Below are 22,902 nucleotides of genomic sequence, written 5' to 3'. Positions count from 1 at the left end.
CTCCGGGCACGTCAGTGGCATTGAAGCTATGTCACAGGCTCCCGTGCCTGCTCCTGCCCTGGGGCCATGTGGTCAGAGCGTAGATCAGGCATGCAGTGTTCTGGGGCTCTCCAGTATCCACCCCTTTCTTTTCTGATGGGGGAAGACCTAGAAAATAACTTCCCTTCCAGCCTGCTGCAAATTAGTATAAGAGTCCTGTGTCCCCCGGGTGCATCTGAATCTTTTCCCTTTGGCCATCCCTCTTCTCAACACGCAGCCTTGTCAGCATTACCAGCATCTCCCAGGACAGATGGGAGTTTTTGTCCCTGTGGACTAATGATAAACATTTAGCACCCCTGCGGCCTCTCTTCCCCCTAGTGCCTGTGGCAAGATAGAAATTCTAGGATTCCTTCTGTTGAGCTCAACTCACTACCTCGTTCTCAACTGGGAACTCCAGGCAGTCATTTCTATGTATTTTTTTTTTTTGACATTTAAAATTTTATAATTGGGAAACCATTTCTATGTTCTAAGAGCAGTTTTATTGACATATAACTTACATATGACATGTAACTTACATAATATGTAAGTTTCACCCATTGGAAGGGCATGATTCAGTGGTTTTTAATATATTCACAGACTTGTACAACTAAGACCACAATCAGTTTTAGAACATTTTTATTAGCCCCAGAAGAAATCCTGTCTCCCAGCCGTCACCATCAACTCCCCATTCCCGCGGCCACTAAGCTGCTCTCTCTATCTGTATAGTTGCCCTGTTCTAGACACTTCATGTCAGTGGAACTGTACAGTGTGAGCTTTTGTGTCTGGCGTCTCGCACTCGGCATCATGCTCTGGGGTTCATCTGTGGTGTAGCAGGCAGCAGCGCTTCCTTCCTGTTTCTGGCCAGACGATATTTTGTTGTACGGGTAGACCACCTTGTACTCCTCTCCATTCGTTAGGTGATGGGCGTTGTCTCCACTTTGGCTGTTGCGAATGCCTGCTGCTACAAGTGTTCACATCCAAGCACGCAGCCATTCCTTTGTGGTGGGAGTTGATGCATGAGATGAAGTTTACTGGCCAGCCGCAGCGCAGGATCAGGGGCCTGTAGGGGACAGTTTAGGATCAGGGAAAGTGGCAGTTAGCCATCGACCAGTCGTCGGCAGCCTGAGAAGCCTCATTCCTGCCAGGTGGTTCCCCACTTACCTGCTGCCTACTACTCTTTGAGCCTCCCGGGGTGATGGAGCCTAACGGGCTGGACTTTTTCTTCTCAGTCTCAAGTTGTAGGATTTGCCTCCTGCCTGTGTGCTAGTTGGTCATCTGTTTATCTTCAGTGAGCTCAAAATCGCAAGGTACCAGAGATTGGCCCAAAGGGCTTGACGACCCCTTTATTCCCTCACCCGCAGTCCCAGCAAGACCTGCGGATTACTTCTCTTGCCCTTAGGCTGCTGGTGGGGTGCTCAGCTTGTCTGAGTGACCCAGCACTCTGGAGTTCCAGGGCTTACTCAGTTGTTGGAGGCCTTGGGCCCGAGGCCTGCCGGCTGGCTGCCTGCAACTACACCCGCTGGTCCAAGCAGGCACTTCTAGGGCAGAAATCGAGGACGGGATTGGACATCTAGTTAACAGCTCTCCTCCCTGGGAGATTGGACCCCCTCTTCTTTGGCAGAAACCTAAAAGCCAGTGAGCCTGCTCTTGAAACAGAGGGGTTTCTTCCTAGGAGTGTATAGACGTCACCCTTTCTCTTCCATTGTGCCAGGACAGAGTTTCCCTTCTGGCCAGGGACACACAGTAGACAGTAGTCTGGCTTCCCTTAGAAGGGGCCATTGTTGGTGGCCGATCCAAGTGATTTGGGCTTCTCCTCAGGGATATTTCTTTCCAGATCCTTAGTTCAGCCTGTGTCTGTCCTCCCAGGCACGTCTAGCTGGGGGCATTTCAGGATATGACCTCTCAGGGACATGGGGACACCTTTCCTCCCACTTCATTGGTCTCTTCTGCACTGATTCCTCACATCACCAAGAGGAGGGCCCCCTCTCCATCCAAGGTGTCCCATGAGCCTGTGTGCAGGGGGCAGTCCTCTTAACCACCATTTCCAAAAGGCTGGCTCTGTGCCAGGCCAAACCCAGGTGCCCCCAGGAAGTTCACCTACAGGTGACTGAAGAGTCTTCAACCTTAGCCTGAAGAAGGAAGCTTGGGGTGGGGGCTGGTGGGGAGACACATCAAGATACCTAAAAATCTCCGGGAACAGGCCCCCTCACTGGCTGCGCCCTACTCACGTGGGATGATTTTGGGTGTTACACAGATAGGTTCGCATCTATTTTTATAGTTCCTTTCTATTTTCAGCAAATGATGCTGCTTTTCCATTTACAGAGGGGGATACGAAGTCTCCTTTGAAACCCTCATATAGGCAAGAAAAGGGGAGAGACTCTAAAAGGAAAAGCCAAGTCAGTGACGTTGTAGGTGGTGTGGGAAGGTGGGAGACACAGGTTCAGGCTGGGGCAGCCTTGCCTTAACGTGGGTTTTCTGTTCGGTGAGCAGGAAGCAAGGCAGCGAAGACAGCCTCCGGGGCCCCGACCCGCCCCCCGTGGGGGAGGAGGAAGTGCTCTTGTGAAAGGCGGTCCCTGCGCCGAAAGTTGGGGGGCCCCAGCCCCCGGCCCCTGCGCTCGCATGCATCCTCTGCGGCCCGACCAGGCGATGGAGTAGCTGCCCGGACGCGCGACCTCGCATGCAGGCTGCACCCTGCGTTTCCATAGCAGCATGTCCTACGGAAACCCAGCACGTGTGTAGAGCCTTGACCGTCATCTCTGGTGTTTTTGTTTTGTTTTGTTTTTCTTCCTTTGTTGTTTTAAAGGGGACAAAAAAAAAAAAGACTTGACTCCATGACATCGACCTTGGCCGCTGGCTGGCTGAACGGGCGGGTGTGAGGAGTTGCAGACCCAAAGCCACATGCATTTTGGGACAATTGCTTTTTAAAACGTTTTTATGCCAAAAATCCTTCATTGTGAACTCAGAATCATGTCAGAGAATACCAAGTGAATGTGTGTGGGGTTTGAAAATCATGAAAAAACTGGCAGGGAACTCTGGCGGTGTGGGCTGAGACCACAGAGTTAGTTGCTGTGTTTGAAAGGGAGAGGAAGAGGGGGTGTGACTCCTCCTGCAAACCCCGAAAGCCCCAGACTCCAAGCCCATGGCCCCTTCCAGGACTGGAGGCTCATGGGGTCAGGGCCGGGCTGGCCCTCAGGAGCTGCTGGGAGCTTCGATGCACCTTATTTGTAAGAAGGACTTTAGATTTTTTTTATGGGTAGAGTTGTAGTCTGGAAAAGGGAAAGGGCTTGAAGCTTAGTTGCTTCACAAAGGGGATTTTCTACCCCTGGAAGGGCGTTCCATGGTAGCTGGGGGGCGGGGTGGGGGGGGAGTTTCACCTAAAGGGCTGATAGCCACTCACAGCGGGTTTCTGAAATACTGAGCTCTGGTCAGTCTCTCGTTAAAGGACAAAAACTTCAGGGTGAAATCCTACACTTCCATGTACATTACATGGCTTACGAGTAAACAAAATATTTTCGATTCTCTAACTAGACTGAACTCTAGAGCAGTTCAGAGATCATTTAGAGCTTCCAGGATTCTTTCCACGGCTTCAGGCTTGTCATCTGAGTTAGAGCCAATGAAATCTGTGCCTGTATATTAATACGCAGCTTGGCCTGTTTGTAACCTGTGTATCCTAGAGACCGCTGAAGTTTTGTTTTCTCAATTACTAGCTGATTGTTGCTGTCAGTGAAACACTTAGTTTCTGGAGGGCCAGTGAGGAAATACTCTGCTTCAACGGAAACAAAGATGATCATCCTTACTGGCAAAGCTCTGTGAGGATCCACACGAGAACTCTGGGAGACCCTGTAGAGAAGATTGTGGAAACGCAGAGCAGTCCTCAGGGTCCAGGAGAACCAGGGCTTGGCACAGGGAGTTCTGTTTTGTAAGCCAAAAGCCCGGACAGAAAAGGCTCACCTTTTGGTTTCCGACTCATACTGGGAATTCTCACTGCAGTTCAAGTGTGACTTCTTCCAGAGCCACACATGGCTGAGTGGGGAGTTCAAGGGGGCGGAAAACAGGAAGGCCTTCGGCCTGGGAGATTCCCGGTGTTTTGTTGGTCTCTGGCTTGGGGGAAATGGTGTTGGTAACTGGGCTCAGAGGACATGTTTTCCTGTAGTTTCTGTCTGATCATCGCTAGTAGGACGACTTCTTGCAGAGACAGAGGAGCGAGGCCTCGTGCCCCTGCTGCCCAGCGCACTCGTGGAACCTGGGTGTTCTTGGCTTCCACAGACCTTCGTGAGCTCTTGACTGTCATTTAGACAGACTTTTCTTGCTGTCGTACAGACAGTACAGAATTAGGGAATGCTGGTTTCCAAGAGCAGAGATGACCGTCGGAGGAAGGGTTGTCTGCCCTGCTTGCTTGCTTTTTGTAACCTGGTCCTTCCTCTCGCGTTCCTGCGTGTGTTTGTGTTTGTGGGTGCCGCCCCTTCTGGGAGCAGATGGGGTCTGGTTAGTTTGCAGTCAGCACCTTGCAGTAGTTCAAGTCAACCTGTCCTTGGTCCCAGCCTGTCTGTGTGGACTCCGGCCTGGCTGAGCGGCTCGCCCGGGCTGGGTGGGCAGCAAGCTCTCTGCAGAACTCCTGTTTACACAGCTGCATCGGGCAAGACCATTTTCTTCCACCGCAGAGCTCCCCACGTAAGATTCCGCATGCGGAATGCCAGCTCTTTCGGTGGGTGGGCTCATAACTTTTTTTTTTCTCCTCTCCAAAGAAACACCAAAGAAAGCTGTGCAGAGAAAGTGCTCCCCCCAAAAAGTATAAGCAGAGGGCTGTACCACACAGTGGTAGGGTTACCATTCTCCTGGAGCACAAACTTTGGTTTTTGGGAAGCTGGGTCTGTCAGGAAAGGGGAGAAGCCATCACGGGCAGCTTCACCAGGTTAGCAAAAAGAATTCCCTATCAGTTTCTTCCATTGTTGGCTCATCTGTGGGACCAATTCAGTGTAAGCAACTTGGGGCCTGCACAAGGTCTTGCCCCATCTTCCTCTATCCTGTTCCACTTCTCCCGCCTCTTCCACAGGCTTACCAGGGGCTTCCAGAAAGCCGTAGCTAGCCCCTTGTTGGCCCTGGGGGCTGGAGAGGCTGTCTGCCCAGGGGTCTGTCCTTTCCCGTGAGTTAGGGCTCCCATCCTCAAAGCCCTTCTGAAACGAGGAGGCAAATCCCTGAGCATTTAGATGCATGGGCTCAAACTATTGCTCTCATCTTCCAAAGGAGAGCTTTGCATTGCTGGGGGGAGGAACCATGACCTCCACTTGCTTCCAAGGTGCTAGAGAAGGTTTCAAGGTCGTCGGTTCCCATCTCTCTGCAGCTTTCTGGGCTGAGTTTCGTGGGACTGCTGACTTTTCTATTCTGTGTCTGATTTAATGCCCGATGCTTCTGTTTTATTCCTGATCCTTTCTACTATGCATTTTCCTTTTATCAGGTGTACAAAGTTAAATACTGTGTATTTATCACTTAAAAGTACATGAATTTAAGAGAAAAATAAGCCTTTGGTGTTTTTCCACAGATGTTTAAGCTTCTCTGTAAACTTGAAATAAACAGACAGCAAAACGGTGCAAAGCCTGGGCCTTTGGAGGTATTTTTGTTGGTCATTGTTTACAGATGTCTGTAGGACATCCGTCCTTACGTGTGTTTTTCTTCCTTAGGCTGAATGTGAGCTCAGTTGCCCAGGTCAGGGCTAATGATGTCAGCATCACATTATTCATGTCAGTGTCGCTATGTCCTAGTATCCCGCTACTGAAAGCGTGGTCCCTGAACGGGGAGTGTCAGCAATCTTCTGGGAGTGGGTTGGAAATGCAAATTCCCGGGCCCCATTTCAACAAGATCCCCAGGTGACTCACGTGCCCACGGAAGTCTGAAAAGCACTGCTTTGGCAGGCAGGTAATTGCCAGGTTCTTCTGTTGGGAGACCAACTAGGTGAGCCGCTCTGGAAGCGGTAGTAATTACACACGGAACACATCCTGTGAGCAGGTGTGTTGTAGGACACATTGCTCTACAAGGTAGGTATTTATCCCATTTTATGGATCATCCTCCGTAAACTGAGGCTTAGTCGTCCGAGGGCTCCAACTTTCAGCAAACATGGTGTTCTACAGAGCTTGGACAGCTACCGGTTTTCATGGCGTTTGGAGACTTTTAGAAGGATGCTTCCTCCAAGCTAGAGGCTGGGGGTTCCGTCCACTCCAGATGTTAATCTAGCGCTTTGCTCTCCTGACCTTGAACCTTGGTTTTCTGTTATGAAGGGACAGCAGATGAAGTTCGAAAGCTCCTTGTTCTGTTGTTGCAGGAGTAGAACATGGGATACTGGCCTTTAAGAGCCCAAGAGCAGGTGTTCCTATTCAAAGACCGCACCGAGAACCTAATGAAAGCTAAAAAATGCACACAGGTGTGTCCCTTTGCAGAATGTTAGGAGTTCCAGAGATGCCCGGAAGCTGCTCCATAGGTGCAAAGGTGAAGGACCCCTACATAAGCAGCAGCACTAGGGAGGGCCAGCAAGGGGGAATACAGGTGAATGCGGTGAGTAAAGTGAGCAGCCCCTCCCCCATCCTTCACCCTAGCTGGCCTTAGCATTCCATCTGAGAAAAAGGGAGGCCAAAAGAGGTCTCCCCACTCCAGTAACTGTCGCGTCTTAGGCTGCAAAATGAAAGCCGGCCCTAAAAAATTCCAGCTCCGCTTGATCAGAGTGTTCAACCAAGCCTCCCCCCCACCCCCAAAAGGCAACACGAACCAGAACGTTTCCTGGCCCCCAAAGCAAGAAAAGCCCAGGTTTCATCCAGCAGAAGCAGGCACTTCTAAAATAAACGTTCCCTTCAGTACTTGGAAATGAATTCGCGATGGGGGGGGCGGCGGGCAAGCAGCTTGCTTTAAGGAGATCCTGAGGACTTGTTGCAGAATTAAATCTGTGTGAAGGCGCAGCTCTAAATAACTTCATTAACATTTCAAACAAAGTAGGTGTAGGTGGTGCTGCTTGTGGCTGGAGACTTCTGGAAAGCAAACGGGGAGGGGAGAAGGATAGCCATGTACTTGTTCCCTAAAATTGTGTCCTCCATGGTGTAGTACCACAATTTTAGGTAAAACAAACAAAAAACCAAAAAAACCCCAAAACACACGTACGGGTAAGACGAGTAGTCATTACAGGACAAGATCTTGTAAGTTTTGTAGGAACCCAACCTGACCAAGATCAAAAAGTGGGGAAAATGCCTAAGCTCCAAACGCAGACTGCTTCGGGAAGTTTTTTCCTGAGCACAGTGAGCTGGGACAACAGATGGGTTGGTTTGTTGAAGTAAAAGGGAAGGGAGGAAGGTTCTAGTTCATGCTATGAAACCACACAAAGATTGAGAAACGTGTTTTAATGTTTGGTCCTTGACCACCGCAGCTTGCCTTTTCTCAAAGGACACACACGGTCTTGTGACAGCACTGACCGGGAAGAGGAACCAAAGCCCGTGTGCTAAGGGTCCAGCGACCACACCCAGCAGTCCGTCCTTCCCTCATAAAGTGCTTGACCAGAGCCGCTGGGGCTCAGCTGGGAGCTATCTCACAAGGAGCTGGAAGCTCCCGAAGAAGGCTGGGCTCCGGATGAGGCCCCAGTTGGCAGGAGCACCACTGCCCTTGGGCCAGAGGTCACCGCAACACCCCCAGGTTGCAGGGTGCTTTGCTCTGCACATTCTACACACAAAACAGCTGGGTGACCATGACGTTCTCGTGCAGTGGAGATAGATTCAGAATCTGGAACTTTCTCTGAGGTAACACGGCAGCCTTTTCTCCCTCTTGGCTGTGCTCTGATGAGGGCCACGGGGAGCCCTGGTGTGGAGGAGCATCACTGGTCCATCTCACTGCCAAGACCCTGCAAAGAATGATACGCTTATTGTTGACTGATATGCTTATGGATAATGTACACCCAGCACGTGCTGCACGCAGGGGAGTCTGGAGAATTCGGGGCGGGCGAGAGGCCTTTCGGGCAGCCCTTCACAACTGAACATACTCAGGTTAGTCCTCGCACAGGGGGTCTCATAGCATGGTGCCCAACCCCTCTTATTACGTGAGGCAAGTTTAAGTAGTGTGGAGTTTTGGCATAATATTCATTATCATAACTAAACTGAGACATCACTAATTAAGATGAGGCTAGATTTTTTTTTTTTTAAGGATTTTATTAGTGTGCGTTTGAGTGAGAGCATGCACAAACGGGGGGAGAGGCAGAGAGGGAGAAGCAGGACCCCCCCCCCCCCAAGCTGAGAGCCCAATGTGGGGCTCCATCCCAGCATCCTGGGATCATGACCTGAGCCACCCGGGTGCCCCAAAGCTAGATTTTAAAGAGTGATGGTCTAGAAGTGGAGCAGAGAAGGAGCGCTGTGTGGCCACCTGGGTTGACTGCATGCCCAGTAGCACCGCTGTGCTAGGGCCTCGCCCAGACGGCCCAGTACTCCGGGTGCTCACCACTGGCATGAGAAAGAGGTGCAGGAGACAAGGTGCTGGGCCCTTCAGGAGGTGGCCTACCTGCTCATAATCCTCCACATACTTGTATTTCTTCTCCCGGTAGTAGTATCTCTTCTTCATGCAGTAGAGGACAATGATGTCACAGAGCACGGTTGCCTGAGTGTGGCAGAGGGTGAGAGAATGAGCCGGGCGGGATGCTTTAGCCCGTTACTCTGTGCATGTCCCTTCCCGCAAAGCCCGGAATCTTTCAAGGAAAGGCAAGGCCAGGCTCCACTTCTGGAGAAGGCGAGGCCCCAAGGGCTGTGGTCTTGGAGAAGGGAAGGTGAGGTGGGGCTGGGGGCAAGGGCAACAAGCCTAGACGGTCGATTTTAGAAACGAGTTTAGGGTCAAGGGGAAGCCCCAAAATGCCAGTGGAGGGTCTGTGCTAACTACTGCTGCGAAGGCCCCCAGCCCCGGTGGTGAAGGAGCAGTCTAAGTCACTCACCACCCCTAGGAGCGCCAAACCGGAGCCAACATTGATCATGGTGGGGATGATGTCAAATTTCCCAGCCTGCAAAAGACAGGAGAAAAAGAAACAGTCATGATAGAGGGCACAAGCAAATAAAAGGTGGGGAGAGGGCCCCTCGTCTGGCCAACCCAGAAGCCTGGGTCTGAGCCAGCGCCCCAAGAGGAGGGGGCGGCCAGGCTACCTTTCCAAACACTATGATGTCGAAGCGGATGCCATAGGCCTTGATGAGCGTGCGGTGCTCGGCACCAGTCGGGTCACTGTAGTACTTGGCGAACCTAGGGAAGGAGGACAGGTGAGAAGCAGATGAGCACAGGGCAGGGATAGACAGGTGGCTGGATTCACCCTCTGGGTCCTGGGTGGGGAATATCAGAGTAGAACTTCCCAAGGCACTCTTAACATCTTGAGGCCCCTCCCAGCCATTGTAGTTCATGCGTGAGGGCTGGGCTGTTGGCAGGGGTGTGCCAGGGCCCCCGGGGCACCAGAAGAACTCTTCAGCATCTCTGTCGCCTCCTACGGCTGAGCCGGGACCTCTGACTCTGAGTAGCCCCCATATCACAACTGAGCCACCTGCCTGTTGCAAGGAGATCTGGCCACTGACAGATGTGGCCTGTGAGCCCCAAACCCCAGGCCCACTCCACAAGACTCACCAAATCTGCACTGGACATCTTTTTAAAGAACCACTGACCCACTGATGGATAAATGAATGAGTAAAATGTGGCATATCCACACAACGGAATACTTTTAAAGTAATGATACATAACATGGATGAACCTCAAAAAACAACAAAACACGATACTGAGTGAAAGAAGCCAGTCACAGAAGACCACACTGTGATTCCATTTATATGCAAGTCCAGAGAGGAAGTAGACAGTGGTGGCAGGGACGGGTAGGAGGGAGGACAGAGGTGATGGCTGAAGGATACAGGGTTTCTCATTGAGGTGATGAAAATGTTCTAAAATTGTGGGGATCGTCTTAAAACTTCATGACTAAACACGATTCAGTCCCACACTTTAAGGGGGTGAACTACGTGGTATGTGAACTATTCTCAATAAAGCCATTAAAAAAAAGCAAAACCTGACAAGGGGGAATGGAATGGTGGTGGGGGGCGGGGGGCACTGTTGAGCCATGAGGCCATTTGCTGCCTGTGTGATACAGGACATTTGTTCAGAGAAGCCTGAACTCTTGGTCTGTGATCGCTCTGGCTCACGGCATCCACGTCCTGGTTGGGATTCAGGTGGGGCCTGATGCTAGTGGAGGTCAGGGGGATGGGTGTCCTTCTGGTGAGGTCTCCCATCAGCTTCTCTCTGTCCTGAGGTTCTGACCCAAGCTTGAGGTTTCCCACAGTGGTTTCTAGAACTGTGTAACAGTAGAGATAGAGCAACACAAATCTAATTTTTCTCTTCGGGAAAAAATTCAAATAGCTCCGCTTAGTATCCGTGAGCCAAAATGATAGCCGACTGCAGTTCCAGGTGGTTCTAGGATCACAGGTGTCTTTGATTGTTACATGTCACCACTAGAGGGAGACAAGCGCAACACAAAAGCCCCTCAGACCTCCTTGGGTGGCCCCTGGCAGGGCTGCTTTAAGAGTGGCCAAATGCATGGAAGAGGCCGCAGAGCACCCACAAAAATGTTCATGGCTAATGTTTTTGCTGCCTCAAGGAAGTGGCAGACCTGACCCTGGCCCCTTGGTCCTGCCATCAAATGACCAGCTCTCCTGGGTTGAACACTGTCACCCAAGATTTGTACTCATCAGGAACTTGTAAACATGAAATTCAAGTAGAGAAACAGGGTCTTTGCAGGTAGAATGAGTTAAGCTGAGCTCGTACTGGATTAGCGTGGACTCTGATTCCATAGGACTAGTGTCCTATGAGGAGGGGACCCACAGAGATGTGCCCAGAGAGGGAAGGCCACGTGACAAGGGTGGCGGAGATGGGAGTGATGGGTCTATGAGCCAAGGAACACCAAGCGTCACAGGGAGACACCAGAATCTGAAGAGGCAAAAAAACGTGCTGGCTTTGCTACTCTGGATCTTTCCTTGATTTGGGGCCTCTGGCCTCCAGATCTGTGAGAGAGTAACTTCCTGTTGTTTCGAGCCGCCCACTCTGTGGAAGTCTGTTAAGGCAGCCCCAGGACACATACATGGTACTTTCAGCAGGGAAATACCAGTGAAGGCCTTTCCTGAGGCTTAGACCTGTATCTTCCATACCCTGGAGATTCCAAGGGCAGACCTGGTCTTTGAGAAACTAATTCCTGGGTCTTTGGACCAGAGAATCACAAGCTCACCCATTCTTCAAAATCAGTGAGCAGAGGTCCTAGTTGAGGCTGGCCCCAGGGAGCTCCAGTAGCCAGCCTCTCTCGGCTGTTGTGCAAATTGTCTCAACATGATTTCTGAAGTAAGGGGCACAGGAGGCTTTCGGGGGCCAGGAAAGCACAGGTATGAGGCTCTGCTTGAACACTCTCCCTGGCACCTAGCCTTCCCACCTGCCCTTGGGCGGCTGAGCGAGTGCTGGTCTTTGATGGGCATGGACGGGCCCACTGGGGAGTGATCCAGCTGCTGCCACTCCCGCCCCCACACAGGAGAACTGGGGCCCAAGCTCACGCCTACCTGAAATTGTAGCCAGGGGACACATTGTGGTCCATATCCCGGGTGTCAAGGCGACGGAAGGAGTACCTGGGCAAGCAGAGGGAGGAGGTTCTGTCCAGGTTGCAGTTCCACTTGATCTGGATGCCCATGATGCCTCCCTGTGGGTTGTGAGCAAAGAGAGCGAGCAAGCTTTCCTTGGGGCCCGTTCTAGAACGACGTGTGTTGAAGACTGCGTCAGAGAAGCCAGGGGCCCGTGCCTACCTCGATGGCCATGTCCTGGAAGCTGTGCCCTGCGCTCTCCACTATTTTGCCAAGACGGAATATGGGGCAGAAGGGATCTGTTACAGCGTCATAAATACATGATTTGAGGTAGGTAGTGGTGATGTTGGGAAGAATATTCCTCCTAAAGTCAGGAAGAAGCAGAAATGAAGTGAAGAAAACCTCAAAGAAAAGCCAGAAGTCACTCTAAAACATTGGGGGAACTCACGCGGCCGGCCACCACTCACTTGCTGAAATTAAATTTCGGGTACCAGATGTTGTTCTTAACCAAAAGAGTGAAGTTTTCCGCAGCCTTTAAAAAAGCTGGTCTGAAAAAAAATCATAGTGTATTGTTAATAAAAGCACACATATACGTATACTCACTTCCTTGGATAATATTTTTAAAAAGCACATGCACGTGTGTCTTACAATGTCATCTTCTCAGAAAAAAAAGTGAAACACCTCGAGCATTTTCTACTCTCTTCTGCATAAACACTAGGTCGGCAGGGGAGACTAAACCAAACCTTTCCATTTCTTCCTCTCGTGCCTCTTGCCGAAGGCAGTGGGAGTTTAAGAGCCGGAGGAATAGCTAAGGAATAGCTAAGGCCACTGGGTTGTGCCCAGTGGCCTCCTGGGGAAATTATTCAGCCTGTAGCTGGGGGGGGTTTCAGAGCTCACCTTCCTCAGGTGTTCTCTGCAATGCTCCACAGATCTGGTTTTACAAGTCAAAGCAAAGATAAATTCACCCACAGGGTGGATCCTGACCTCATCTCCAAAGTACATAAAAGTCACGTGTCTGTTGGCGCAGGGCCTTGACTCTGAAGGGCCACGTCAGCTCCGGGCTGACAGGACAAGCTGCATCTGTCTCCAAGGGGACCCCACTTCTCTGGTTGGCTTCTACAGGAGAATCCAGTGCTGTACGCAGACCTCTCTGTGTGTGTGTTGGGGGGGGCACCCCGGTCCAGGTGGAATCTTGGAGTTATAAACAGAACCAACAGTCTTCTCAACCCTGAGACAGAAGCAAGGCCACACAGCAAAGAGAACCAAACCTGTCACTGCTGATGCCAAGAAAGGCCTTGACCAAGGCACTTTTCCCAGGGCTTCAAATCCCCTCATCCCTGTATCCAGAGGGATGCTAACTACTGCTAATTTTTCCAACTACTATCATTCCCTATACTATAACTTTCCTCCACATCTGTCTACCTCATGTGCAAAACTTTTTTTTTTTTAAAGTTTTTATTTTTAAGTAATCTCCACACCCAATGTGGGGGCTCAAACTTATAACCCCAAGATCAAGAGCCGTGCACTCTACCTACTGAGCCAGGCAGGCGCCCCTCATATGCAATACTTCTAAGGCTGATTCACTGGTTTTGTTTTTTGGAAAAAAAAAAAAAAAGGGTGAAATTCACATAATGTAAGATTAACCATCTTAAAGTGTTTAATTTGTTGGCATTAAACGCATTCAGGATGTGCAACCATCTCCACCATCTGGTTCTAGAACATTTCCATCACCCCCAAAGGAAACTCTGTACCCATTTAACAGCGGCTATCTATTCTCCCTCCCCTCCAGCCTTTGGGAACCACTCATCGACTTCCTCTAGATTCGTCTATTCTGGATCTTTCTGATAAATGGAACCATACAGTATGTGGCCTTTTGTGTCTGGCTTCTTTCACTTAGCAACCCGTTTTCGAGGTTCATCTATATTGTAACACGTAATGCTTCATTTCTTTTTTTTTTTTTTTAAAGATTTTATTTATTTATTTGACAGAGAGATCACAAGTAGGCAGAGAGGCAGGCAGAGAGAGAGGGAAGCAGGCTCCCTGCTGAGCAGAGAGCCCGATGCGGGACTCGATCCCAGGACCCTGGGATCATGACCTGAGCCGAAGGCAGCGGCTTAACCCACTGAGCCACCCAGGCGCCCAATGCTTCATTTCTTAATAAAGATTTACTTATATAAACATATATATGTTTATATAAAATCTTATATATAAACATATATTTATGTATTATATAAAATATATATTTATAATAATAAATATTTATATATTAATAAATAAATCATTTATTTATATATTATAATATATAATTATATATTATATATGTATATATAATTATTTATAATATACATTATATATATAAATAAATCTTTTATCATATATATATATATATATATATTTCTACCCCATCCCATAATGTCTTTGGACTCGTGAGTGCATTTCACACAGAGCATTTTACTTGGATCCAGACACATTTTGAGTGCTCAAAAGCCTCCCATGGCCAGTGGCACTGATGTTAGGGAGCACCAGCTCCCTAAAAGGAAAAGATCCTTTCTAAAAGGAGGATCTAAAAGATCCTCCTTAAAAGGAAAGATCCTTTCCACCTCAAAAATCCTAGATTCCTTTTCTTTTTGTGTTTCCTTCCCTAGTCTGAGCTGCTGCCCTCAGCAGTCTTGCAATCAGAGGGTCTCATCCATTTCTTCTGTTGCAGCACAGCCAGGAGGAGGGTTCATGGGGCTCCCTGTGCCCCTGGCCTCATCCAGGCCTCAGTCTGAACTCTGGGTAAGGAATGCTGAAGTTGCAAGCCGTTCTGGGAGCACGACCTCTAACCCCCTACCCCAGTCAAAGCAGAGCCAATTACTACTGGGCAGAATGTTTTATTTTAGGGCAACCCTGAACCTGCTCTACTTAATATAACACACTTTAGTGGACATTAATTATTTTTTGGCCCAGCCTCTGCTCCCTTTTCTGGTAACAGAATTCCCAATTTCCTTTGGAAGCCCCATCTCACTACTCTCGGGGTATTTGTTGGGTGGGACTGACTCCGCCTTAGCTCCGGGGAGGGGCAGGTGACTTGGCCTGAGATGATAAGCAAAATCCACATTCCAGCCACAGTGACCGGTGGCAGGGTGTGTTTGAAGACGTGATGATGGACAGATCTAGAACCTCAATGGACATCTGGGCTGGGAGACTTGGGGGAGTGTCAGTCCAAAGGCACCTCTGGGGACTACACCATGAGTCCTGTGAAGGAAGCCAATTCGAGGGGAAGCAGAGTCAAAAGGGGGAGACTCTGAAGCTGTCCTTTGAGCCTCAGGCCTAGTCGTGCTGGGCTCTTCCTAGTTCGTTAAACCATAAACCGGCCCTGCTATGTGTGTGTCAGGGGTAAGGCAATGAGAACTGTTTCCTGGAGTTACTCGAAAAAGACAGAGTCCAGACATAGGAATCAATCATCTGCACTCCTATGACAAGTGACAAACACTGTGGCCCACCTTGCCTCTAGCGGCTGTCCAATGTGGTCCCCGCCCTGGGGAAGCCTGACTCCACACAGACACCAAGAGCACAACACACGAGGCTTAACTCCCCCTCCATCTTCCCTCCGGTAGGACTCACTCGGGCACGCGTGTGTCATTCTCCACTGGGCACCAGGCTGCCACCTCGCATGTCTTCACAGTCTCATTGAACGGCACACATCTTCCTGTTGCGATTCCTGCAGGGGCAAGGGGGACCCAGGTCTGCAGGGGTCTCCTATTTCCCACTTCGCAGGGTACAGAGTGGGAGCACCACCCCAGCATCCTGTGCAATCAGTCCTGAGCTATTCCAACTCTGGGGTCTATGCACTTTCCAGAAATGAGAGAAAATTGTTGCCTGAGTCTAGGAGCAGGGCAAGGGCAGTGCCAAGCCACAGCATAGGGCAAGATCTGGGATGATGGCTTCTGGGGCACAGGTGACAGGTGAAGGTCGAGAAAATCCTGGGTCCCTAACCTGAACACCAGGCTTCCTTAGGGTCATGTGGAGGAATTGGGGAATGTGGGAGATTTCTCTGTCCTGAAGATTTCTCGCTGAGAGAAGCCCCAGAGGAGAGGCCATCTGGTCAGGGGCTGCCTGTCCCAGGCTAAGTGTCTACTGTGGGGTCACAGCTACGTGCTCATACCGCTGCTGTGGGTGCCCGAAGAGCCAGCAACACAGTTGGCATCTGAATGACAAATAGTGGTCTTATCTGGAAGCTGGAAAAAGAAGAAAGCATGACAACAAATTCCATGTGCTCAGTCAGGTGTGAGGACAGGGGCCTGAGGCCCGAGGCTCTTCCCTGAGAAGCTGCCTACCTCAGGACAGTAGCCCTGGCTCTGGTTCTTGGTGATGATCATGTTGGTCATGATGAAGAGGGAGTTTTCCTCCTGTAGAGGGGAGACAGCATCACTCCGTTACCTTCAGAGGAATCAAGCCGAGCCGGGAAGAATACCAGTCATTCATTTCACAGGACAGCACCTTTCACTTCTCCCACACGCCACGTCGAGAACAATTTAAAAAATGATTTTTGATCTCTTGTTCTCTGAGAGCTTATAACCCAACTGAAGACAGGATTCAAATAAATACTTGCACCCTAGTTCCCCCTGATCTCCAGAGGATGCCTGAAACTGCGGATAGAACCCGACCCTACATACGCTCCCTCTTTCCTGAGACGTACATACCCGGTGACAAAATTAAATTATACATTAGACACAGTAAGAGGTTAACAACAATAACTGATGCTAAAATAGAACAGTTATAGTAACCTGCTGTAATAGTTACATGAAATGTAGCTGCTCTCTCTCAAAAGACCTATTGTGCTGTACTCATCCTTCTTCGTGTGATGAGAAAATGGCTGCGTGGTGAGGGGAAGGGAGGCGAGGATGTAGCGCTGGGCTACTACTGACCTGAGGACAGGTGGGGGGAGGAGCAAGTGTTTCCGGACTGCAGTTGTCTACGGGTATTGAACCCGTGGGTCGAGGGGCGGGGCCCACTGCTTACATATGTTCATGGCGGCATTATTCATAGTGACCCAAAGGTGGAACCAACCCAAATGTCTGTTGACAGATGAATGGGTAAACAGACTGTGTTTATCTATACCTGTGTGTGTACCTATGATGGAATATGACCCAGCCATAAAAAGGGATGGAACCCTGACATACGTTGCAACGTGGATGAACGTCGAAGCTACGACGCTAAGTCAAAGAAGCCAGACACAGTTAGGCCAACACGTTGCATGATTCTATTGTTATGAGGTTTCCATAGAGACACAAGTAGACACAGTGGTAGCCCTGGAGATGGTGTTAAGGTGGAGGGTGGGATGAGTGATTGCTTAACGGGTGTGGGGTTTCCTCTTAGGGTAACGAAAATGTTCTGGAGCTGGAAGGAGGAGATAGTTGCATAATATCGTGAATGTACTAAATGCCACGGGATTTTCCAATCTGAAATAGTTAATATTATGACATATGAATTTCACCTCTGTGGAAAAGGAGATGTCGATCACCTGAGGTGGTTCCTTAATAAAGATTGGTTTGTTGAGGGAAAAGAGCCAACAGGTATGCAAAACAGCCTCCGCCAAGCAGGTCACCTCCGAGGGACAAAAATACAAGGCCACCTAAGTCCCAAATTTGGCTGGTTTTCTTTCCTAACTGAAATTAAGTTAATAAAACATTCTAGAGAAGACCCAGTCAAGGTCAGTAACTGGCACTTCTCTCTTTGAGAAGGTTCTGTTTTCTCCTCCCAGGAAGGTGCCAAATGTTTCTGAGTTTAAAGTTTCTGAAGCGCAAGTTCACTGGGGATGAGACTAAAGAGTTGGTCGCTCTGGACTTTCCAACATCAGGAGTACAAGACAAAGATGCCCCCAAAATTCTAGGTGGACCTCACCCTCACTGAGCCATGGCATTCTAAAATGAAATGCCAGAAGCTTTCTCTCAGCATCTCAGACTCCCGGGAAGAGTGGAGTTAGCCCCGGGAGCCATCTGGGGGATCAGGGTAACTCAAGGATCAAAGTGCTGTAGACATCTCCCCAGGTCTGATGAGGTAGAAGCTCTGGAAATGGCTGGCATCTCCCAAAGAGAGGCCTAGAACAAGCCATGCTGGGAGACAAGGAAATGACCCAAAGAGGAAGCTCGAGGATGTGGCACGATGCCTGAGTCTCTCTCCTGGCAGCCCCGTCAGGGTCCTCAGTGTTCCCGTAGAGACACGCTCTTCACCTGGCACTACAGAAGGCTGTTCCTGTGACTCCCGAGATAGATGTGAACGATTCAGTAGGCTTTACTGCTTTTCCCATTTCTTCTCTATTTTAAGCTTAGGGAAACTTCAGTCTGGAGATGAGCCAAGTAGAAGTGGGGCAAAAAGATGTTCCATCTCCGGAGAAGCAGGAGGCCATTGTGAAGGCTCATGAAGGGAGCTCTGGGACGCTCACGGAGCCCTGGGCCAGAGCTGAGCTAGAGGCGGGGCTGCTGCCCATTCCTTCCCCCCGAGGGGCGGAAGCAGTGGGCCCACACTCTTCCCTTGGTCCCAGTAAACAGACTGAGGGTGATGGCCCCAGAGCTTGGCAGGATGAGGCCATGGCTTCACAGGGAGCAGTGATCTCTCTGTTGACACAGGTGCGTGCCAACAGGACCATCCACCTCCAGCAAATTACAAATCCCCTCTTCCATTTGACCTTCATTGCTCATTCGCTCAGTCTTCCCTCTGGGCAGCCTGCAAAACCCTTCTCTTGAGAAGGCAGGGGCAAGACACACTTGAAGCAAGAGTTTCAAAGTCCCTGTTTTCCCCAGCCAAGCTCTAAACCAAGAGAGATCTGGCCACCCCAGTCACCCTAGCACAGGAGCCATCTGGAGGGAAATGGCAGGGTCTGGCTGTGGACCACAGTCATTACTATGGCTAAAGAGAGTCAATATTTGACTTGAAGCTTTGTGGGTTAACAGAATAGATACTAGAATGCTTTATCAAACAATTTCTTCCCTTCTCCTTTGTTTCTGATGAAATCCTATGCGGGTATGTCTGTTCCCTTTTGGTTTGGCTTTGGTCTCCCAATTACTGACCAACTTTCTACACTGTCTGATTTATCTTGTGGGCTTATAACAATAAAGCACGTACGAAATGTGAAAAGGCAATATTTCCACCTGAATTTTTCCCAGGATTTAAAATATTTGCTTTTCCATCTTTGGGGCTTGAGACAGACTGAGTCTCATGACTACGTCTAAGCCAGCTATGATTTAAAGTGAAAGAAACAGGGCTGGTTGAATATTGTTTATTAGACCTTAAGGCAGAAAGAGATTCTTCTGCACTGCTTTCTCGGGCTAAGACCATTAGTCTGGGCACCAGTGATGTTAGAACTCTGCCAATCATTAATCAAGAGAGCAAAGTCTGTAAAGGGAACGGAGCTAATCAGAAGCTCTGGTGTTATTAGACAGAAGTCACGGTGGGAGTCATACCTGAGCTGGAATCACATAATCTGCCACATCCCAGACCCGGAATCCAAGTGCAGAAGTGTTGGTTACAGTCACGCCTTTGGCTTTGGTAGTAACTGAGCTGACCACAGAATCTGTTTCCTGGTAGCCTTTTTCCCACACAAACACCCACCTACAAAATAGAACAGGCCCCTTAAATTGCCATTAGAATTCTGTGAATTTAAACTGATGCTAGGGAGCCTCTGATAGCCAAAGGCTGACAGTATAACATTCACTAATTACATGACTTTGCAAAACTGCTTAAACTTGGGAGACTCCATTTCTACTTCTGCAAAATGGGGGTAAAACCCAAACCATAGGGTGGTTTGTTGGAGATAAATGAGATGACACAGGTAAAGCACTTGGCACAGTGATCAGCACAAAGCAAGTACTCAATGAATGCTGTCTTTATTGGACATTTGAGCACTTTCAACACACTATGACCTGCAGAATTACCCAGAGATGATAAAAATTATGATAATAGTTACCATTTGAGTGTTTTCAGGTGCCAAGTACTGATCTAAGCTCTATATATGCATTAACTAACTTAATCCTGACTACTTTATAAGGTAGATATCATTATTATTCTCTAGTTTTACAGAGGAGGAAACAGACACAGAGAGGTTAAGTCACTTGCCCAAGGTCACACAGCTAGTGAATGACAAAGTCAGCATATGAACTCATGTCTTTTGCCTCTGAAGCCTCTTTTCTTGCCTTGTATGTTATACTCCCTCTAGAAAAGAGAATCTCACTGTTCAAGTGACTTTTTATACTTGTTTTTTACTTTTTCTCCAGGAATTCAGGTCACCTGTATGCTTCTCTTCTCTGGGAAGAATTGGAGGCATTACAACCAGTCTGAATAATTAAAAAATCTAAAGGCATTAGCGCATAGTGGTTAGGACACTGGAACACAAACGGAAGCCAGCGATCATGGTTCATTTCTCAACTGCACCATTCATCAGGCATAACTTTGGCCAAGTTGTTTAATTTCTCTATGCCTCAGTTTTTCCCATCAATAAGATGGGAATGATAATAGGATTTCACAGGGTAGCTGTGAGGTTAAATGAGTTTTGCATATCAGATGTTTAGAACAATGTTTGTGTTGCCATTGTAGACTGAAATTGGCCATGACGGGAGTATTTACACCATGGAAATTGGCCAATGCTATAAATCAGAACTCCTTCCTGCCAGAGCTGTTATTAAACACCTATCAGCAACTATTACTGTTGCTATTATTTCTAGAAAAAAGAAACAAGCATCCTTCCCCTCTCCTTATAAGCCCTAGCTGCTGAGATTTCAAAAAATCACTGGTTTTGGTTACTCTGGTCTGAGCAGTTTCTATATTGTCCATCCTAGAGACAGCCTTTAAGGCCTTTTCTTCAGTGGTTCCAGGAATTAAGCTGCAATATAAGATTTCACTTAAGTCTCTTCAGGCACACAGAAACTTAGGGCAGGAAGGTTTCTATATTTTACCATAGTGTGCAGTGAGTTGCTACAGCAGAGACACATGGTTTTACGGGAATCACTATGTTATTACCTATTTACTCATATGACAGATAACAGAATTAGATGATGGAGAAATGCATGTTTAGTCCAAGATGAATTGGATCAGCAAGCTTTGAGATGAGTTAAAAAAAAGAAAGAAAGAAAGAAAAAAGCCCTCAGAGTTCAGCTCCTAAGTCAGTTTTGATCACAGAGAGATGGATAAATGCAAAGCATTTACTGCTTTATAGATCCTTATGATCAAAGTAGCAAACACTCCAGGACCCCTAGAAAGCTGTGCTGCCCAGCAGAAATAGAACACAAGCCACACACATAGTGTACTTTCTAGTAGCCATGTTAAAAAGAAAAATAGATAAAGTTAATTTTAATGATAGATTTTATGTTATCCAATATAGCCAAAACATTTTAACATGTTGTCGATGTAAGATGCATTAATGCGATATTTTAACTTTTTGGTTGTCTTACACTGTTTTTGAAATCCAGTGTGTATGTTATTATGATGGAGCATCTTGATTTGGAGTAGGTACATTTCAACACCTCAACAGCCACAGGTGACTAGTGGCTACTGTATCATACAGTGCAGCCACAGACATTTCCTGTAGTCTAGAACTTTACAGATACCCTAAGATAGAGTTAAACTAATCCTCCCCCTAGTATCAAAAGCCAAGAGGAAAAAGCTGGGAGCTTCATTCTAAATACTTCCAATCCGACCCAGCAATGTGAGTTTAGTTAACCAGGTAGTTGCAGGTCTCAAAATTTAAAGGGGCATCACAATCACTGGGGGGTCAAGAAGTTGTTGGTGGTGGTACTTAACGAGACTCACTAAATCCAAACCTGGGAGTAGGCCAGGTGGTTCTGGTGTACAGCCCATATGAGTGGGAAGCCATTTCACTGAATCCTCTCAGAACTCAACCGCTTCTAGGCTGATGGGTGTTAGAAGCCATACCTGCCTGATGATATGAATTCCGTGGACAGTGTTAACATTCCAAGCCCCGCCCCAGGGTGGAGGACCTGTTACTTTATACAATTCCTCAGGTGAGTCGTGATCAGGAAGGTTTAGGAAACACCAGGACATTGGTTCGCGAACTGATCCCCATCAGAATCGCTTGGGGAGTCAGTCGTACTCCATAGCCAATTAAATGAGAAGGTCTGGGGATGGGAATCAGCAATCAGCACTTTTAAAAGATTCCCCAAGGGTCTAACGCGCAGCTGGGGACCACAGCATTAGGCCTTTTAAGAAAAGGAATGCCAGAGCAGATAACATCTGTCAGTTCAGCAGCTCTAGACACCATTAACACCCCAGGTGGATCTTGAAAGTGGGCCCAGTTAATTTCTACCTCCTCTCGAGTTTCATTAAATTGTAACGGGTGCACTCAATTAAAATTAAGCATTAGGTGAGGGGACAGAAGGTGGCAGGATATATGGAAGTATAAGAGGGCAGCATGGAGAACGATGAAGCGAAGGAAGGTACCTAAACAAAAACCCCTAACAACTCCACAAAACGAAGTGAACTAACTTTACGTGCTTTTTAGAGTGTGACCTCTTCATCATCTTGGGTTACCACGCGATACTTAAAGGAAAGGACCGGAAGCCACTGGCCCAAAAGGAACCAAATGGAAAGTCCAAGCCTTGGTTTCTGTATGCAGATCATCAGAATGGGAAGTGAAGAGCAAAGATTGAAACGTTAAGGGCAAAGCCAAAGGACAGCATGAAGCAACTCTGGGAACAAGAAGCAGGAAGAGTGAGGATGAAGGTCTAGCCAGGCGTTGCTCTGAAAATACACAGTATCAAAGCAGTCTGCTGCCCAGGAGCCCGGCCCACCGCCCAGCCCTCCCGGGACCAAGATCCCGGGAGGCATACGTCACCCGCCTCTGGTGGCCGCCCCCCGGACAGCGCCTGGAGGCCGCCTGCGGGGCTCGCCCGGTGACCGAGGCCAAGAGCAGCAGGTACACGGCCTGGACCCAGAAGGGGAGTTCCTGGCCGTCTCGACAGTCCGGACCCCCGAACCCCTCGGGGACAGCGCCCGCGGCCGCGCTCACCCGATGACGTAGGCCAGGATGAGCAGCTGCACCGCCCGGTTCATGAGCCCCACTTTACGGCTGCGGATGAGCACGATGCGCGGCGTGTCGTACTCGAACAGGAAAGAGGCCAGCCCCGCGCACCAGCCCGCCATGGCCCGCTGCCGCCGTGCCGCCCGGCCCCGCGCTCTGCGCCCGGCGGCCCGGCCCGCCGCCTGCTACGCGCGCCCGGGAGCCCCGCCCAGGCGGCCCGAGGCCCGGGGCGCCGCTACTCGTGTGGGAGGGCCCGGAAGGAGGCGGCGCTGAGCC

General features: G+C 49.1%; 2 protein-coding genes across 6 annotated transcripts in view; one reads left to right on the top strand and one right to left on the bottom strand.

The window, feature by feature from the left end:
* CAMKK2 (calcium/calmodulin dependent protein kinase kinase 2) overlaps window positions 1-5,610 on the top strand; it is a 49,340-nt gene extending 43,730 nt beyond the window's left edge. For 4 of the 5 annotated variants that reach the window (XM_046024398.1, XM_046024395.1, XM_046024396.1 and 1 more), the window contains one exon: window positions 2,509-5,610. In XM_046024398.1, coding sequence (XP_045880354.1) covers window positions 2,509-2,581 — 73 coding nt within the window. In that variant the 3' untranslated portion in view covers window positions 2,582-5,610. The remainder of the gene's footprint in view (window positions 1-2,508) is intronic. The other variant, XM_046024397.1, reaches the window with a different exon arrangement.
* A 1,772-nt stretch (window positions 5,611-7,382) lies between these two features.
* On the bottom strand, window positions 7,383-22,822 carry P2RX4 (purinergic receptor P2X 4). Its single transcript, XM_046025972.1, has 12 exons — window positions 22,615-22,822; window positions 19,058-19,205; window positions 15,932-16,003; window positions 15,760-15,832; window positions 15,219-15,315; window positions 12,080-12,160; window positions 11,835-11,976; window positions 11,595-11,731; window positions 9,171-9,264; window positions 8,966-9,031; window positions 8,542-8,637; window positions 7,383-7,891 (listed from the first exon to the last, which is right to left on the bottom strand). The coding sequence occupies exons 1-12, from the start codon at window positions 22,746-22,748 to the stop codon at window positions 7,865-7,867; spliced, it is 1,167 nt and encodes a 388-aa protein (XP_045881928.1). The 5' UTR covers window positions 22,749-22,822; the 3' UTR covers window positions 7,383-7,864.
* Window positions 22,823-22,902: the final 80 nt, after the last annotated feature.

The sequence above is a fragment of the Meles meles genome, chromosome 12, assembly GCF_922984935.1.
Source record: "Meles meles chromosome 12, mMelMel3.1 paternal haplotype, whole genome shotgun sequence".
NCBI lineage: Eukaryota > Metazoa > Chordata > Mammalia > Carnivora > Mustelidae > Meles > Meles meles.
The sequence above is the reverse complement of the archived record's forward strand: the minus strand, read 5'-3'. Positions and strand labels throughout refer to the sequence as shown.

Coding starts and splice junctions, on each gene's coding strand:
- P2RX4 (XM_046025972.1), bottom strand. CDS start 22,748: ATGGCGGGCTGGTGCGCGGGGCTGGCCTCTTTCCTGTTCGAGTACGAC. Junction 15,833..15,931: donor GCCAGGGCTACTGTCCTGAG/GTAGGCAGCTTC, acceptor TTCTTTTTCCAG/CTTCCAGATAAGACCACTAT. Junction 8,638..8,965: donor GTTTGGCGCTCCTAGGGGTG/GTGAGTGACTTA, acceptor TGCCACACTCAG/GCAACCGTGCTCTGTGACAT.